This window comes from Aethalodelphis obliquidens, unplaced genomic scaffold (assembly GCF_003676395.1).
Source record: "Aethalodelphis obliquidens isolate GAN/ISIS:26980383/991018 unplaced genomic scaffold, ASM367639v1 scaffold64, whole genome shotgun sequence".
Lineage (NCBI taxonomy): Eukaryota > Metazoa > Chordata > Mammalia > Artiodactyla > Delphinidae > Aethalodelphis > Aethalodelphis obliquidens.
In genome coordinates this window covers 6,265,144-6,285,100 of record NW_020838008.1, presented here as the reverse complement: position 1 = coordinate 6,285,100, position 19,957 = coordinate 6,265,144, and the positions used below count along the sequence as shown (strand labels likewise).

At 44.2% G+C, this 19,957-nt stretch overlaps 1 protein-coding gene across 2 annotated transcripts in view; it reads right to left on the bottom strand.

Moving 5' to 3' along the window:
* The window catches only part of MOB3B (MOB kinase activator 3B), a 204,724-nt gene that overhangs the window by 14,083 nt on the left and 170,684 nt on the right, over positions 1–19,957 (bottom strand). For both annotated transcript variants that reach the window (XM_027088954.1, XM_027088955.1), the window contains exon 3: positions 19,140–19,342. In XM_027088954.1, the coding sequence (XP_026944755.1) occupies positions 19,140–19,342 (203 nt within the window). The remainder of the gene's footprint in view (positions 1–19,139; positions 19,343–19,957) is intronic.

The window sequence follows — 19,957 nt, the reverse complement described above, 5'->3', positions numbered from 1 at the left end:
AATGCTACATCAGTAAGACTAGATATAAAATAGATAACTAATAAGTGTAACACAGGGAACTCTTCTCAATACTCCATAATGACCTATATGGGAAAAGAATCTAAAAAAGAGTGTATATATGTATATGCATAACTGATTCACTTTGCTGTACAGTAGAAAGTAACACAACATTGTAAATCAACTATACTCCAATAAAAATGAAAAAAAAAAAAAAGAAAACGCACGTGAGATAAGAATGGAGTAAACTCTGCACGTGCCTGACTCCCTGATAACTAAACTTCGATGGCTTTCAGCGTATGAGAGGAGGAAAAGGGCTTTTTCTCTTATTCTCAGATTCCCAATTAATGAACCATGAAAACAACATGAATTTTACATAAAGGGAATGTGCCTTATAGGAATAAAGTAATTTTTACTTGTTAGGCCTCCTTCCTCACTTGGTCTTGATATTTGATTATGAAGCTGCAATTTTAGACATGTTAGCAACAGAGGTCAGGATGTGCTATTGTTCTCCCAATGTGTTTTGCTCTCAGTATAAGAGGAAGTTGCCCAACGTATTGAAAGGTGGTAGGTAGTACCACTGCTTCAGCTGAGGAGAAATGAAAGCAGATATCTTCTTCCTTTGCATACTTTTTGTTCCCCTTTCTGGCCTCTATTGCACATACTAAAGACCTGGCTTATATGTGAAAACAAAATAAAATAAAACAAAAATGAAAAACCATACCTATCAAGATGAAGATTTCTGGAGATGGACGGTGGGGAGGGTCGCACAACAAAGTGGGTTACTTAATGCCCATGAACTATACGCTCGAAGACAGTTACGATGGTAAACTTTATATTATGTGTATTTTACCATAATTTAAAGTAAAACCAACCAAACAACAACAAAAAGGACCCCACAGATATCAGTTTTAGAAAAAAACAATTTCAAAAGCTTCAAGGAAGATTTTTATAGACAATTCCATTAAGAAAATGGAAAATTAAAAATCCCCAGGGAAGGGGTTTTGAAAGATTTGAAGCTTTTTCAGGAAAAAATGAGCATTAGTGTGTGTTGTGTGTGATTGCACACTTATGCTTGTGTGTGTGTGCTTTCAAGAAAACATTCATGTCAAAAGATGCTCAACATCATTAGTTATTAGAGAAATGCAGAGCAAAACTACAGTGAGGTACCACTTCACACCAGTCAGAATGGCCATCATCAAGAAATCTACACACAATAAATGCTGGAGAGGCTGTGGAGAAAAGGGAACCCTCTTGCACTGTTGGTGGGAATGTAAATTGGTGCAGCCACTATGGAAAACAGTCTGACGGTTCCTCAAAAAACTAAAAATAGAGTTTTCATATCCAGCAACCCAACTCTTGGGCATACATGTGGAGAAAAGTATAATTTGAAAGGATACATGCACCCCAGTGTTAATAGCAGTACTACTTACAATAGCCAAGATGTGGAAGCAACCTAAGTGTTCATCAACAGATCACTGAATAAAGAAGATGTGGTACACACACACACACACACACACACACACACACACACACACACACACAAAATGGAATACTACTCAGCCATAAAAAAGAATGAAATAATGCCATTTGCAGCAACATGGATGGACCTAGAGATTATCATACTAAGTGAAGTAAGCCAGACAGAGAAAGAAAAATACCATATGATATCACTTATATGTGGAATCTAAAATATGCCACAAATGAACTTATTTACGAAACAGAAACAGACACACAGATATAGAAAACGAACCTATGGTTACCCAAGGGGAAGGGGGGAGGGGTATAAATTAGGAGTTTGGGATTAGCAGATACAAATCACTATATATAAAATAGATAAACAACAAGGTCCTAATGTATAGCACAGGGAACTATATTTAATATCCTGCAATAAACCATAATGGAAAAGAATATATCAATATATATATAATATACATATATTATATATATATATATAACTGAATCACTTTGCTGTACACCAGGAACTAACACAACATTGAAAATCAACTATACTTCAATAAAAAATAAACTAAAAAAAAGAAAACGTTTATGTCCAATTAATTATATTCCCTCTGTTATTGCTATCAATATTGGAAATCAAAATGTTTTCAAGAGTCCTTCTATGCAGAATAATCTCAATCTATTAATGCAAAATACCAAGCACCCTTGCACCAGAAACAGAAATCAGAATAAGGAGTAACTATGTCTGGGAACCTCTTAGAGCTCTAACATCTTTCACCAGTGACACCAAAGGAAAGAAACCACACCCAGTGAACACCTATTAAGATTCTCCTGTCGTGTATGTACAAAGGCTGTTGTACCCGCCAGGGAGAGAGTGAGCTCCAGAAAAACAGCAAACCACAACAGAAACCTTATCCTAAAAATGGAATCGAGATCTGAGTAGGAGTGCCAACCTTAATAAAAAAGTCTTCCTTTTCAATCATTAGGTCGTAAAACTAAAACCAGCCTATGTTAGATGTGGGCAAACTTCGTATTTGACTCCTGTGCATTTGCCAATGTTTTTCAAAGATTAATAAGATAAAATCCTTTGAGCGTGTGCTGTGAGTACTGTGGGACTTTCTGCCAGTTCCCCAAGCTGAGGTGGTGCATGGCGGACTTTCTGAAGGCTCTACTGTTTGGAGTAAGCACATACAATAACAATAGCTGCTTACGGCCCGGGCCTGGCAGCGACAGAGTCAATGAGCTAAATGCCAACTGGAGATGACACTGGTCACGTCAAGTGAAGCCAGCGACAAAGGGACAGATGTGCTCTGTGTCCTTGCTGCCTGCTGCAGTGCAGTTGCTGCAAACCAGCCATGGTGATGGAGCTCAGAGCAGCATGGTGTGATGCTGACACCAACTCAGTCAAATGTCCACTGTCTCGTCTGCTTCAGACAAACCCTGTACACCCCCCAACACACACACACAACATGCACACACACACGCATGCACACGCACGCACGCACTGATGCTTCACGTCCTATGGTTGGAAGTGCTGGGCTTTCAAGATAAGGGAAAACTCTAAAAATAACTCTGTAAGTGCAGATACTGCCGATGTGTGCGTGGCCAGGTTGTAATGGGCCAGACCCCTCCTGCCCACTGCAGAATCTATATAAGGCAGGAAGGCAAAAAGATGGCGTCTAGGCAAATGGCACTCCTAGAAAGAGCTTGTTAGGTCTGTAGATATAAAAATAAATAAAATAGGGGCTTCCCTGGTGGCGCAGTGGTTGAGAGTCCGCCTGCCGATGCAGGGGACATGGGTTCGTGCCCCGGCCCAGGGGGATCCCACACGCCGCGGAGCGGCTGGGCCCGTGAGCCATGGTCGCTGAGGCTGCGCGTCCGGAGACTGTTGCTGCACAACGGGAGAGGCCACAACAGTGAGAGGCCCGCGTACCGCAAAATAAATAAATAAAATAAAATACAAGAACTGTTTGAATCAGTTGCCACCGTTTAAAATCCTGGTGAGGGACTTCCCTCATGGTGCAGTGGTTAAGAATCCGCCTGCCAATGCAGGGGACACGGGTTCGAGCCCTGGTCCGGGAAGATCCCACATGCCATGGAGCAACTAAGCCCACGTGCCGCCAACTACTGAGCTTGCGTTCTAGAGCCCACGAGCCACAACTACTGAGCTCGTGAGCCACAACTACTGAAGCCCAGATGCTTAGAGCCCATGCTCCGCAACAAGAGAAGCCACCGCAATGAGAAGCCTGCGCGCCTCAATGAAGAGTAGCCCCCACTCGCCGCAACTAGAGAAAGCCCATGTGCAGCAACAAGACCCAACACAGCCATAAATAAATAAATAAATAAATAAATAAATAAATAAAATCCTGACGAGTTCACTAGGTTCTTTTGATTTGGAAACACCGGCTTTTTACCCTCCACATACCCCGTACTCTCCAGGGAAACCATTAGCTGGCGTTGCGTGGTGGCTCCTCCCACAACTTGCTTTTTCTCACTACCTGCTTGTTAACTCATCTTTGCTACCTGCCTGGCCTCTGAAGGCTTTGGGTTTGGGTCATCTAGAGAGATGAAACTTCCTGAGGCAAGGGTGGTGTCTTTTGAGCTGCGCCAACACTCCGCACCAGCTCTTCATGCACTGTCATCTCATTTGAGTCATTCAGCAAAGCACGTTCCTCGGGCTCAGAGAGCTGAGGTATCATGACATTGGTCTCACAGCTGGATGCTATTGAAAGATGGACAGAAGCTTGGGAATCATCCCGCTGCTGCAGATCATCAGAACCCATTTGAGTTAGTGAGACCTCCTTAAGCAAAAATCCACCTCGAAAGGAGTTCCTCAGCAGAGGCTGTGTCTGGGATTGGAAGTCAGACTGCATACGTTCAACCCCTGCCTCCCCAGATCTGTGTGACATTGGACAAGTTGCTTCACCTCCTTGCCTGACGTTCCTTCTCTCTTGAGTGGAGATAAAAACAGTATTTATCTCATAGGACTGTGTGCAGATTAAACGAGGTAATATATAAACATATCTCCTACAGCACCTGGGTCATAGCTTTACCCCAAATATTTCCCTATTATTATACCTTCAGAAGCTGAACATACCAAATTTTAAAAGTATATAGTTATTACAGACCATTACAGCATTCTTCTATGCTGAAATACTTTCATAAGACATAGACATAAATCACTACCGTAAACCTCTGTTTTAAAATAATTATACTATGAGAAATAAATGAAGTAAAGGGAAGGGCAGTGACAATCTATGTCATTCTGGATCCACAATGTGCCAGGACTGGAAGGAAAGCTAAGCCTTCCCTAATCCAGTGGATTAACAACTTTTTTTAGCAGCAGAAACCATTTCTTCAAATGCAGTCTTACACCGAAGCCATCAATGAGAGCAGTGTGGCAGCTCTGAGACCAAGACTGACCTGTGACTGTATCCCCAGCACCTAGCCATGTGCCTGGAGCACAGGACCCTAGTAGCACTAAGGCTTGTGTGATGGGGGCTCTAACACAGGTGAGGTGCCAGGCTGAAAAGGTGAAGTCTGGAGGGATAGGCTTCTAGGGTATGGTGATGATTGCTGCCAGTACGGGGTGACAAAAATGCCATTATGGTCTAGACAGGGTACTGGGTGTGGGGTTGATTCTGGGGGAAGGAATGGGGTGGGGATAAGTAAGCCTGACTTAAGTAAACAGAAGTAGTAGGGCTAGATGCCATCTAAAAAACCCAAGATGAAGGAGCCACGTTTCAGCCAAGGCATCTTGTTGAATTCCAATTCTGCCCAGAAATCTGGGAACAGATAATGTTAGTTTCAAAGTGTGATGCCTGGACCACTTGCATCAGAACTGCCTGGAAGCTTATTAAAAATGCAAATTCATGACCCCCAAGAAGAATTACTCCATCAGAATTTCCAGTAGTAGAATCCATGCATTTACATCCTCCACGAGCTTCCCAGATGTTCTTGTGCAAAAAAAAAAATGTTTGAGAAGCACCATACTCCATCTCACTGGGGCTCCGCCACGGTGTCACCGAGAGCCATCGGGAGAGCTCTACTCTGCTTGGGCCCTACCCTTGGAGATTCTGATTTAATAGGTCTGAGGTGGGGCCTGAGAATTGAGGTGCTTTCTGAAATCCACCTTCCCCCCACCCCGCCCCTGGGTTGTAGGGCAGAGTGGTTTATAATCATTCACAACTGATTGCCAGAGGGGAGGGAGAGCCTCCTGTCTCCGTGACATGAATCACTTCCGTTATTACAACCAACTGAAAATTGCCGATATTCTAATTGGCCCTTAGAGATAAGTTGCTACTTTTCCCTTCGGTTTGTCTCTTTAACCACTCAGGCAGCAGGAAGACAAAAGTTTTCAGCAAAGACCTGTCAAAACATTGCTCTCACAAACACTGAAGTTGCTTTTAAAATATGCTGGGGATGCATTTACCAAGCATACTTTAAAGTTTATCAAGGTATATTTTGTTTTTAATAAAATGCTTTATTTAAATGCACAGTTTGATGAGTTTTGATGGATATATGCTTCCAGGTACCACCTCAATTAAGATACGTAATATTTCTACCACCTCCGAGAAAATTCCCTCTTTACTCCTTTGCGATCAATCTCCCAACCCCACCCTTGGCCCAGGCAACCAATGATCTGCTTTCTAACACTGGATTAGTTTAGACTGTTCTAGAATTTGATATAAATGGCATCAAACAGTATGTACTTTATGCTGGGTTTCTTTTGCTCAGCACAATGTTTTTAAGATTCATCCATAACATGAATTATTAGTGAATTATATTGTTCATTGTTTCTTCTCTGTTTTAAAAATAAGTGCATAGGGCTTCTGGGTACTACTTCCAGAGAAAGAGCAGGTTTCCGGAACAAATTGAAAGGGAAGTGAGAAAGTAAAGACCATGGGCTTCCCTGGTGGCACAGTGGTTAAGAATCCACCTGCCAATGCAGGGGACACGGGTTTGACCCCTGGTCCGGGAAGATCCCACATGCCGCGGAGCAACTAAGCCTGTGCGCCACAACTACTGAGCCTGTGCTCTAAAGCCCGAGAGCCACAACTACTGAAGCCTGCGCGCCTACAGCCCGTGCTCCGCAACAAGAGAAGCCACCACAATGAGAAGCCCGCGCACCGCAACGAAGAGTAGCCCCCGCTCGCCGCAACTAGAGGAAGCCCGTGTGCAGCAAAGAAGACCCAATGCAGCCAAAGACAAATGAAAGTAAAGACCATTGGCTAGATCGCCTTCTTCAAGGAGCTTGGCCAGGAAGGCGAGGAGGAAATGACCACACTGAAGTAAGGGGAGTTTTCACCTGGGCAGGTGATGTCTGGAGGAAGGAGCATGTGGGGGAGGTGGCAGTCCTGAGCTGCAGGATGTGGGAAATGAGAGAAGAAAGGGAAATAAACTCAAGTGTCAAAGACAAACATCACCAGTTAAAAAAAATGTTGTTCTCTGTGGTGGTTTAAAAATACGTCCATTTTTAAAAAAATTTTTATTGGAGTATAGTTGCTTTACACTGTTGTGTTAGTTTCTGCTGCACAGAAAAGTGAATCAGCTATATATATATATATATTCCCTGTTTTTTAGATTTCCTACCCATTTAGGTCACCATAGAGCATTGAGTAGAGTTCCCTGTGCTATACAGTAGGTTCTCATTGGTTATCTATTTTATACATAGTAGTATGCCCACAAATTCTTGTCTTTTTAAAATAAATAAATAAATAAATAAATTTATTGGCTGCGTTGGGTCTTCGTTGCTGCACGCAAGCTTTCTCTAGTTGTGGTGAGCAGGGGATACTCTTTGTTGCGGTGCGCGGGCTTCTCATTGCGGTGGCTTCTTGTGTTGCAGAGCATGCGCTCTAGGTATGCAGGCTCAGTAGTTGTGGCTCGCAGGCTCTAGAGTGCAGGCTCAGTAGTTGTGGCGCACAGGCTTAGTTGCTCCGTGGCATGTGGTATCTTCCCCGACCAGGCCTGGAACCTGTGTTCCCTGCATTGGCAGGCAGATTCTTAACCACTGCGTCACCAGGGAAGTCCCATAAATTCTTAGATATTCCTCTTTTCAAGAGAGAGAAAACTTAATTTTCTTCCCCTTTCAGTGTGGGCTGGACTTAGTGACTCACTTCTGATGAATGGCAAGTGGTGGAAGGGTGGTTTGTCACTTTTGACACTAAGCCTTAGAGATACTGTAGCTTCCATCGTGGTTGCCCTCTTTGGGGTCAGGGAGCTCTGGAAGCAACTGGCAGGGACCTAACGTGGTGAATAGTGAAGGGACATCATCTCTCAAGGAGAGGAGGCTTGCAGGACGAGCAGGACTTAGGAGATGTGGAGGCCGAGAGACTGGCATGTACTTATAACCTGGAGGTGAAGGGACATGGCTCTTTCAGGGAACTCTAGGAAGCTCCCTTTTGAAGCCATCTGTGTCTCTCTCTTCATCCAGATCTACCTGTATGCATTTATTCTAAATTACTGGTCCAGTTACACTCAGATTCACAACACAGTAGGAATCTACTAGCACTAACCTCATGAAACTCATACTGATTTGTACCGTGTTCTAGTTTGACATTATGGCCTAACTGGCCTTGTTGGTGGCTTGGATAGCTAACCTTTATGCACAAAATTATCTCATGGTAAGAGATGTCCTGAAGACCACACAGTGACTACAGAAGTCCTTAGGATAAGGACTGCTTATAACCTTATCCTCATGCTTTTATTGTGGTAAGAGAAGATATATTGTTATATTTCAGTAAGTAAAACCTTCCTGAATTCAAATCCCAAGCTAATACTCATTTGACAAAGAATCTACTCTTGTCTGCCGGGAAATTTGAACTAGTCTAGACCACACATAGCAGACAAAATTTGGCAGGCTTATTTATATATGGGCATCAAGCCATACTGACTGTTCACACGTTTATTCAAATGCTCAGGAAGATAAATTAATTCCTGCTGTGACTGACATTCTGCAGCAATTTCCAAAAATGCAGACACAGTGAAGTGTAATTACGATTTGTAATTGATTTGTAATTTACGAGCGTTCCTGAGGCGCTGAGCAGCCCGAGATGGAGACTCCGACATGAGACCTAGTGAGAAACATTGAGCATACCGTTTTGAGTTTTATCTGTTTTTCATCTGTAAACTGGGAGAGAAGTGGTCTAGCAAAGAGAAGCAGACCATAATCAACGCTTAAAGAGCTAAATGGCAATGCCTCATTGAGGCAGCAGGGGGACAATTCTGAACACATCTGGCAGCCACTGGTGGGACAGGGTATTAACAGAGTATTGTAGGAGGTAACACTTGAGGCTGGAACCTCTTAGTCAGTGGTGTCCGACAGAACATTCCATGATGATGGAGAGGCTCACTATCCAATACAATACCCACTAGACATACGTGGCTTTCGAGCTCTTGAAAAGTGACTAGTAAGATTAAGAAACTAATTTTAGTTTTTATTTAATTTTAATTAATTTAAATGTAAATAGCCACAGGTGACCAGTGACTACTGTATTGGACAGTGCAGCTCTAATGAATGTGGTTTCATGGATTCTTTAAAACCAGAAGCTTCTTGAAGAATGGAGATGTATCTTACACTGGTGCTCAGCACATGTCTGACATATAGTAGGTTTTCAATAAATGCCTATTAACAGACCCTCAGTAGCTAGAAGAGGGCTGCCTTTATAATACGGAACGTAGATTGTTTAAGACTGTTTAGTTAGTATTTCCCAAAGGGTATTTCAAAGCCTTAGACCCACAAAATGCTCTGGAAAGAAAGAACTCCGTGATCAAATGTATCTGTATGTTCTATATCTTGCTTGGGGGATTAGGATACATGACAGGGTACTAAAGAAACTGGAGGGCTTCCCTGGTGGTGCAGCAGTTGAGACTCCACCTGCCAATGCAGAGGACACGGGTTTGTGCCCTGGTCCGGGAAGATCCCACATGCCGCGGAGCGGCTGGGCCCATGAGCCATGGCCGCTGAGCCTGCACTCCGCAACGGGAGAGGTCACAACAGTGAGAGGCCCGCGTACCGAAAAAGAAAAAGAAACTGGAATAGCTTTATTAACTCACTGTTTCCCCTAGTCATTTGACCATGAAACCCCGTTTTCACATAATACCTTTGACATCCCCTAGAACTAGTAGATTCCGGGAAAAATACTTTGGAGGATGCTGAAATAATGACAGGGTAAGAGGAAGACTTCCAGTGAATTCCTTGAAAAGTTGGGACCCCGATTTCTAGCACATGGTCAGCAGATAATAAATATTTATTGAATGGTCTAGAAATGTCTCACTTCCAATCAAAATCAGAAGCAGTCTACAAACCATTCCCACTCAGCAAAGGTAAAGAAAGAAGGCAGAGTGTGGCTGGCCAACCTAGGTATTCTCAGGCTGCCGTATTGGGTACCAGCCGAACTAGAAGATAATCTGACATGTATGAATTAGGGGTATGTAATAGCAAATTGGAACAGAAATAATAAGAGTTATTGAAATATACTAATATTTTAAGATCCTGTACTTTAAAAATTTAAACCAAGCAGCTAAACACTGAGAATTTGCTGTGATTTAGAATATCAACCCCCATAGAAAGGAATGACCAATCCAGAGATACAGGTGGTGTAAACGAGGATGAAGCATGGGTCCCTGGGGATAGGAGAAGAGAATGGTCCTCTCTGAGAAGAACAATGATAAAACAAGAACCTGACTGAGACCAGGACAGAAACATTTTCCTTAGTCACTTCTGGTCTTTAGTTTTGCTAGTGCCTTAGTAAGAAGGGATTGGAATTAACTCTAGACCCACACCATAGTTTCAACTAAAAATTATTTGTAGTTATCGTACATACACTTACGCTTAAGTTTAATAAATTATATATAGGGCTTCCCTGGTGGCGCAGTGGTTAAGAATCCGCCTGCCAATGCAGGGGACACGGGTTCGAGCCCTGGTCCGGAAGATCCCACATGCCACGGAGCAAGTAAGACCGTGTGCCACAACTACTGACCCTGAGCTCTACAGCCTGTGAGCCACAACTACTGAGCCCACGTGCTGCAACTACTGAAGCCTGCGTGCCTAGCGCCCATGCTCCGCAACAAGAGAAGCCACCACAATGAGAATTTCGTGCACTGCAACTAAGAGTAGCCCCTGCACGCTGCAACTAGAGAAAGACTGCACGCAGCAACGAAGACCCAACGCAGCCAAAAATAAATAAATAAATAATAATTTTTTAAAAAAAAATAACACTGTATATAGACCATTCTTATGGTATGGGTTAATCTCTTTTCAATAAATCCTTCCTATTCTCTTTTGAAACTTGAAGTTAGAAAAAAACAAGAATCTCTTCAGATCTAGTTAGGTAAAGGAATCTAGATGGGAGAAACTCCAACCAAAACCGTCAGTCAAGATCATGGTACCCTCTGCAGTGAGGTGACCAGACAAAGCCTGTCCCTGCAGGGCTGGATGCGTTCCATGTGTGTGATCCACAGACTTCGTCATGTGCTTTAGATCTGCCCACTTAAAACAGAGGCTTCAAAATGAAAAAAGTGTACCTATTATAAAGATAACGTCACCTCAGTGTTTACAAAGATGCTGAACTCCCCACTCCAGGAGCGATCACCCCACATCCAGGGAAAGCTTAATTGTTTAGCCCATGTGATTGTGCACATCCGCCTCCAACTACATTCACAGAAGGGATGCACCAACGCTAGCCTGTTCCTCTGAGCATCTCTGTCACCTGCGGACCACCTTGTTCCTCTGAGCATCTCTGTCACCTGCGGACCACCTTGTTCCTCTGAGCATCTCTGTCACCTGTGGACCACCTTGCTCCTCTGAGCATCTCTGTCACCACAGCTCTGAGAAGTGGGAAGAGAGGGCACGGCCAGAGACAGGAAAGAGCTCACTCAGAACCCTTGGTCCTGGGCACACAGGCCACTTGTCACGTTTAGCTTTGGTCTTTGTTGGTAAGGCCTTTTAAAGCATGAGGTTTGATTTTTCTGATTATTATAAAAGTGATGCATGTTTGTTACAGAAAACTTGAAAAGTCCAAGTAGACACATATACAAAAGTATCACCCGAGAGAGTACTCTTGACTCTTTTTGCCATATTTCCTTTCTCTATGATTAGATGATTCTAGTAGACATACTAATAGACAGACATATGATTAGAGTGATTTTCCAATACGGTTTTGAATCTTGTTTTTATTACTTAATATTATGTGTTGTGATTTTCCCATGGGCATCGTATTCAACTCTAATTGATTATATTTTAGGCCCTGAAATAAAGCAGACCACATCTCACCCCTGACCCAGTTAAAAAACAAAACCAAACCAAAAACCAAAACCCAAAAACCAACCATCTCCCATCGTACAAACCAGAAGCGAAAGCTCACTGGACATCAGCAAAAGATGAATAAGTAGAACTCACAAAGACATGCAGCTGACTTTGCTCCATTCCCGCTAAGGCAGCACAATGCAGTTCATTGAAAATAATCCCACATTCCTTTGCTATTTTTCAAACTGACACTTTAAAATATGTCTGCCAAAGCTGCTAAAATGGTCTCTGGCAGGCTCTCCCATTCAGCTCTGGGCGTTTCGGTTGCCCTGAACAACCACCCCCAGCTGATGCCATGCTGGAGACAGACAGACAGATACACACACACGCACCACCTCACTTGACAAAGTCCCACGAATGCAAACTCAACTCCAGCGACCCTCTGTGCCAGGTATACCCACTCTGCTGGCGTGGTGGGCTTTCATTCATGAAACTTCACTAAGCAAAAAGGAAAGTCACCTTGGACCAAAGACAATAAGGCTGTTGACATCCCGTGTCAAAGATCATAGTCTCAGTAAGTCAAGCCGGGGGGGACTCTTGATACGATCTCGTGGATCTCGTGGAAGACTGAGGTCCAGAGATATTAAGTGCCTTGCTCAGCATCAGACAACGCATGTGGTAACATAATAGTGGAAGCATCCTTGTAAAGGCCAAACTGCCAGGCTTCAGACTCCCAGGCTGAAGCTCTTTCTTCTTCAATGCCTGGGTCCATGTTGGAACCATCTGGCTGAAAGTGAAAGAACCCGCCTGACAAGAAGCAGCCCAGAGGCCTTTGCACAGATGGTGTTTCAAAAGAAAAGATCCTTTCAAAAGCCCCACAATGGCTCTTCATTGCTGGCTATTTGGGGGAGCAGCTCTGGCTCATGTGACAGGCTCTGCTTCTTTTCACCGTCCTGACCTGACCTGGCCAATCCTGGCTACTGCACTCACCCAAGCAGCTCCAAGGGAAGCGTGGGCACGACCTGGCCACCTCATACGGGAATGCAAGGTCATCACATGCCTGGGCTTAGATGGGCTGAGCTGGGTCTTTATGAGACAAGGCTTTCCAAGTCTTTGGTCTGCAAACTGTTGTTCATCCATCTGGCCCTGAAGTACCCATTTTTGAAGCAGTGGTTTTGGTGCTGAAGCCTAAGATCATTTGGTGTGTGAACCTCAGTCATTAGCCAGCAGGCACTGCCTACAAACTGGGGGGTGGGGAGCTTGGGCGTGATAACATGGCAGTAACGAGGGAGGTTGAGAAACTGCCCACCACACCTGTTTGAAGTAAAGGTAATAAGTGTGGGGAACAGAGGAAACAATTTACGTGAAGACTGTAAGGGAACACCTGGAACTCAAGAAATGGAGCTATCGTTTATTTCCACAGCCACATGGTAAAAACTCAGTGATGGGGTGTCATACAGGGAAGTGGGAGGGCTGAGGAGTGAAGATGAATGGGGAGTGTACGGCTGGGGCCAGGGTGGAGGCACGGAGGGAAAACTCAAAATCCAGAAACACATCACAGAGCTGAACAGTGTTGTCCCCGCTTTGTTCCACAGATCACAATCTCCATAAGATGTCAATGAGTGATGACGAAAGAAAAAGGATTTCAGCAGCTAAATGGGGGGCAGGGGGCGCTACACAAAACCGAACCAGTTTCTTCACTGGATGACTTCGCAAGGCCTTTGATCTACGATTGTCCGTCGTGAGTCTTCAGGGGTGGAGATGATGTAGCATTTCGAAAACTCATTTGATCAGGAAAAGAAAAACTTGTTTTCACTGGTTATTACTCGGGACTGACATTTTGAGGAATACTCTTGGCCAGTGCTGGTCCTTAGATCTTTCTTCTTTGCTTTACTTTCCCACCTCACTGAGCTGACCCCACCCCCCATCCTAGAGACTAAGAAGGGATGATGTGCTAACAATAGTAATTTTCAAATTTGAGAGTAATTGTCATCTAGAGTCGTGCCCCTCAGAGAGTGGTCTGGGAACCAGCAACACTGACATCACCTGGGAGCAAAATGAATTGCGCTGCAATCAGGGGTACTGGATCAGAATCTGCAGTTTGGCGAGATGCCGAGGTGATTCATACGCACACTGAAGTTTGCGATGCAGACCGAGGGTGCTTGGTACTGGGCACTAACCTCAATAATTCTGATTTGGGGTAACCAGGGTGAGGCCCGGGTACGCACATTTTAAAATACCACTTCCAGGACATTCTGATGCAGCTTGGTGTGTGGACCCCTAATGAGAAACACTGACTTAATTAAAAAGCTCCTGTGGCCCAAGTGCCCTGCTACGGGGTAACCGAACAGCCCTGCGCTGCAGCACCTCTCCAAGCTAGGTGATGGTATAATCACTTTCATTGTTAGAAATAAGGAAATGGATCCCTGGAGAGAGAAGGTGAAACTGCTGGACCAAGGTCACCCAGGGGTCAGCAGGTGCCTTAGGGTGAACAAGGACTCTCCTGTCTTTCCCCCCCTGCCTCGCCAGGCTCTCTCGTCTTCCTCCTCCCTCATCTGCTCTTTATTTGCCAGCTTCTGTGTCGCTAACAGCCCTCTGAATCTGCTTTTGTTTTCAGTGAAAGGCTAACAAAATACTGCTGCTCTCTGTGCTTGCTAATGATAATCCTGATTAGCTCCATTCTGTCAGCTGACTCCCAGGCTGCCCAGGGCCAACAGCAGCCTGCTTATTCAATCAGGGCCTGGCCCATTTGCTAATTATCATTTGGGCTCCTTTTCTCCAACTGTGAACTTGCTCGAGTTCAAGTCATCTTCAGCTGTTGCATTTACATGAAAAATAGATCATTTGTCACGTCTATGCCTGTCAATGCTCCAGCCTCCCCCTCGCTGTTGGAGACCAAATGAAATCATGTATTTCTCTGGGTTCCCAGGCTGCTGCTGACCAGCAGGTCCCAACGGGAGCCATGAGGCAAACCCTGTGGACAGATGGACGTGCTGGCCTTCCTCACTGGGCTGCCAGGGTGACCTCTTCCCAGCTTCTGAATTCCAAGCTGTATTTCCCCTCAGAGGCCTGATAGGGTGACCAACTGTCCCCCTTTGCCAGGGACAGAGTTTTCCCAAGACATGGGATTCTTCTGTGCTAAATCTGGGAGGCTTGGTCACTGTACACCTGGTCCACCAGGACACAGTGTGAGAGCATTCAACATCCTCCTAGGTGATATAGTTGGAATCTGGATCGGGGAACTGACGGAGCTGGGGTCCCAGCTTTCTCTGTCAGGCCTGAGGCTGCACCCCTTTACTGCTCTGCACCTTATTTTGCTTTTAATCTCTACTGCTAATCCGATAGCACGAAGCTTTATTTCCAACTGTGGATACGTGGAGGTCTGCAGGCATGTTCTGAGATGAGGGTGGCACCAAAGAAGGAATGACTAGTGTGTAATCCCTTTGAATGGGGATCATCCTCAAAGTACTCTTCCGGATTCAAAAACACACTAAGCATTTATTAGGTGCTTGGCAACACAGGCAATACAAGCGTATGTCCCGTTTACTCCCAGCCCTCAAAGAGTTGACAATCCTGTGGGAGACACTAATACAAATACAATGAACTATATCTGCTACAAGGCTACCTAGGGGATCCCCAAGATGGCAAAAGGCCATGGGAGCTGGGGAAGGGAGAATTAGGGTACCTCTGCTTACTATATGACAGCCACTGTACATTCGTTATCTCATTTAACAGCCAACATTTCTTAAGCACCTATCGTGTGACTAACCCATTTAGTTTTTACAATTCTATTATTATACCTATTCTACAAATGAGTAAAATGAGGCTTTGAAAAACCGTGCTCGAAATTGCGAGTTAGTGAATGGAGGGTCCAGGGTTTGAACCCAGAGAGTCTGAGCCTTGTGGTAAGCACTGTCTGAGACCGAATCTCCCACCCCTGTGGGGTGCTGTACCCTCAACACAACCAGTGCGTTGGGCACTCAGCCAACATCAGACAAAAGTAACAGGGCCGGCTGAGGAGCATGGCTGTGCGTGGCGGGAACACGGCGGAGAGAAACATGAGGGGGGGGCTTCTGCATCCTACACTGCGGAATCCCGAGGCATGACATCGGGAATGTCCCACTGGAGGTGTGGCGACTCTGGAGCTGCTGAGGAAACTGGCCTGACAAGTGCTGCCCTTCTGACCCCTAGCTGCATTAGATTCTAAAGAAGGTACTAGAACATGAAGCCAAATGCCTGACTTTCATCATCCTTCAAGGACCAAAGATGAGTGACAGTCATTATTTTATATTTTTTTAGACTGCATTTGTCAATTCTCAAAAGCTTATCCTTCTTATACAATTAGAACATCTGAGCAACTTGCCTTGCATATATAGGGTACTTGATATATGCAAATCAAATACATATGTATTGGTTTGATATAACAGGACTGATTTTAATACTACAGCATTGCAATAGTAGACTTGGAAGTTAGGTATTCCAGCACTTTCAATATTCTTAGTGGACATTGAACTGTGGTAAGATAATGACTGTCTTCGGAAACATTCTCAATCTTTTTCTGTTACTTTATAGGTATTGATTTGTGTAAAATGAATACATAATTTCAGACAGCTAAGCATTAAAAGCACTTGTTATTAATATGTACAAGCATTGAAATGAATCTCCCTGTAATTAAAATGAACAAAACATAAAAGTAGGCTGTTTCAAGCAAAATTTAAAGAACTATAAGCTTCTGGGAAAAAAATTGATATCCCTTCTTGCTCACACCTACTGTTAATAATTTCTGGTTAATCCAATCATAGTTTGTTCCCCATTCCCCAAAATAGGCTCTTATCTCTTGATAGAGTAAATGGGTTGTTCCAGCCCTTTCTGTGACTCAGACTTCAAGTCAGTTCCCGGCACTGCCAGGTGTTAGAATCCCTGGGGCCCTTCTTCAGTTGTAGAGAATACAGTTGACCCTTGAACAACGTGGGGGTAAGGGGCCCCGACCCCCCCATGCCATTGACAATCTGAGTATAATTTATAGTTGGGCCCTCCATGACTGAGTTTCCTCTGTATCTATGGGTCCGCATCCACAGATTCAACTAATCTTGGATGCAGTATACAGCGTATAAGTGGACCTGTGCAGTTCAAACCCATGTTGTTCAAGGGTCCGCTGTAACTGAGAGTGCTCTGATGGCAAAGGAAGGCTTTATCTACTTGTTAACTTACACTCGGCTTTGTCCTCCAATGGCCTTCATGCTTCCGTACGTAGATAAGAAATTAACATTCAGCTCTCTCCATCAGATGTTTCTGCTCCTTTAACTCAGAGAAACCCAAACTTGAGTGCTGAGGAGAGCCTCTTCCTTCCAGTGGACCTTTAGGGAAGGTGTCCCCCCTCCACCTGAACATGTCAACTGAAAGCAACTGAACCAAACTCCCCAGAAGGAGACCCATGTTCTCCTGGAGATCAGAGTGTTTGCTCCACCCTCTTCATTCACCTGCCCCTATCCACTCTGTCCTTAACATTTTCTGAAATTAGCTTTATCAACTCCTTTCAGGCCTTTAACTCCCTTTTGCTGTTTGCACAACCTTTTCTGTTTACCCACAACAGCCTTTATACAAGACAAATGAGCAAAACCTCACCATGATTATGTTCTAGTTTCTTTCCACACTACTCGTCCAACTGAATTCAGAGACAACTTAGTTCTTGCCAAGAGCTTTCTAGAAAGTGGTTGTGAAAGAAAATGAAGAAAATAAATGCTTTAGCCAATGATATATCTCACTTGTACCCAGCGAGTCTTGCTTTGTTCCACAACTCTTGAGTGACACACAGAAAAAATGGGTTTTTTGCCGTGAATTCGCAAAGCGTAATTATAGATTTCAAGTTGAGAAACTCTAAAGGTGATATGTAAAATTCCCCAACATCTTCTTTGCCAGATATAGGCACTCTACTGTATTAAACATGTCTTTTGGTTTTTGCGTTTTGATTCTTGAATGCCCCTTCCAGGGCTAACCAATTTCTAGAGATAGTAGACAACTCATCCTTGAGCTGTTTACTCACCAATCAACACAAACCAACCAATCCAGAACCCACTTTCCCAACCACCTCTGCTATGGCCTCTTAGGGCTAAAATCCCTTTGGCCTAATCACCATAGCACCAGGTGATCAGCTAGGGGTAGCCCCCCTGCCCCAGAACCTGCTGAAATTACTCAAATTAGTCCATGTTTAGCCTTCTTACCCTGCCTCGCCCATTCCTTCCCAGGGAAACCACAAGAAAGGCTCCTGCCCGTGTTGTCCCTGACTAGTCTGCGTCCTTCCCCACGTGGTCCTCATACCATGGTATACCCCCTTCTCTTGGGATCTGTCAGTAAAACAAACTATCTTTTCAATGGCAGTCATGTCTTTTTTTTTTTTTTTAATTAGTTTTTATTGAGTAGAGCTGCTTTGGCAGTCATCTCTTGACCTGTTGGCCTCACCATACATAAACAATTTAGAAAACCTATATTTTAAAAACATGTACTTCAAGAGAAAGGAAGACAGGCTAGCAAAAGACCGGTCTGGCCCCTGTGCTCAGGCCGTTGTTCAAATGGAGTTGGATGAAATTTAGTTGTTCTGTCAGTTATATTTAGCAAAACTGCCACTTTTAACTGTTTCAGGAAAAAAGCATGATTTTACGATAAAGCACTGATTATACTGGATAAGACGGTACTAGATAGAGTTGCTAGGGAGAGCTGTGATGAGGGTACCATAGTATGATATATGTCACAAAAGATGTAGGGTTTCTAGGGGCCCTTGACTTCCAAAGCACAGTTTGAGTCCTACTGTAAAGATAGTCTATAAAGAAAATGAAAGGACTCCCCACTCACTTAAACAATAATAGTAAAGTTTTTTTAACCAAGTGTTCTAGATTCTCATATATTCCATTAAAACTGCATTGCAGGAGATTCAGTATGAAAAGCAAAGTCCCCATGATACTGTATTCTCATCTCGGGCTCACCTCTCTCTATATCTCTGGAGTAAAAGCTACTCAAAAATAGTTTAACTTGACTTTATGTATCTAGAAGGTGCCTCCCAGTAGGTACTGAATATTTATTCACTGACTGAAGAAACGTTTCTTACTTTCTTTGGAAAACAGTGTAAGAGATGACATAGAGCTCAAAGATGCCCATTTAAGGGGTTAAGTGAATAGGTGACTGGTTTTGGAGCTGAGAATTAAAGCTACTTCCTCTGGCCCAAACCATGACAACCCCAGGGAGAAATGTAAGACCTCCGTTTGATGGCCGCGTACATCTTGGCATCTCCTGCCCTTTAGCTGGCCTCTAACTCCTGTCCAATTCTGCAATCCTCTGGTTAGGAGCTGGCCATCAGTTTGCACGGGCGAGGCAGTGTTCTGTGACAAGTGGCTGAGCTCCTGGGGTGACCTGGGTGCCGCCACTGCACAGTGACACTTACCAAGGGCTCCAGCTCCTTGCGGTCTATGAGGTTCATCTCAGTGACGAAGTAATAGAAGTGTTTGTAGCAGGTGTTGACGTGGGCCTCTGCGCCCATCACAATGACCCGGTCGAAGTGGTGGATGTAGACGTGTACGAAGACCCGGAAGAGGCGACACAGGATCTTCTTGCAGATCTGCAGGAAGTTCTTTGGGAAGGGAACACCTAGAGAAAGGGAAAAAGGGAACAAAACCATGATGGGGAAGCTCTGGCAGGCCCCGAGCACACGTGTGAGGCTGGAGAACAGTCCTGGACCCGGGCTTCTGGGCCAGCCTGCAAATGCCCAGCTGCATTGGACATTGTCTGAAAAAGTGGCTAAAATGGTGTTAAATTCAAACACCAACAACCACGAAAAGACCAAAAAAATGAACAAAGAGGGCCAGGTTTGTTTCTTTGGTTATATCTTTTTTGGTGCAGATAAACGCACAGAAATATTTATTTTTAGATAGAAACAGGCACTCTCGCTTCTTGCTTTTTTACTTTTCCCACTTTTTAGAGCCCAGGGAAGTTCCTTTTCCTCTTATCTCTAATATAAGAAAACTGGTAGAAGGAGGGCGATGATCCAGGGAGACTGGCACTCCTTGACACAGAGTAATAGGGAGCAGTGAGGACTGCAGCAAATTAGAAAGCCGTTTCTCATCAAAGGAAGCAGCCGCTGCACAACTCAGTCAGTGGTGGCCAGATGGCGACAGAGGTCCGGGGCTACGAGATCTGGTTTTGCAAGATGATTCAGAAATCTGGGGTTCTATATGAACTATCTTTTTTTTTTTTTTTTTTTTT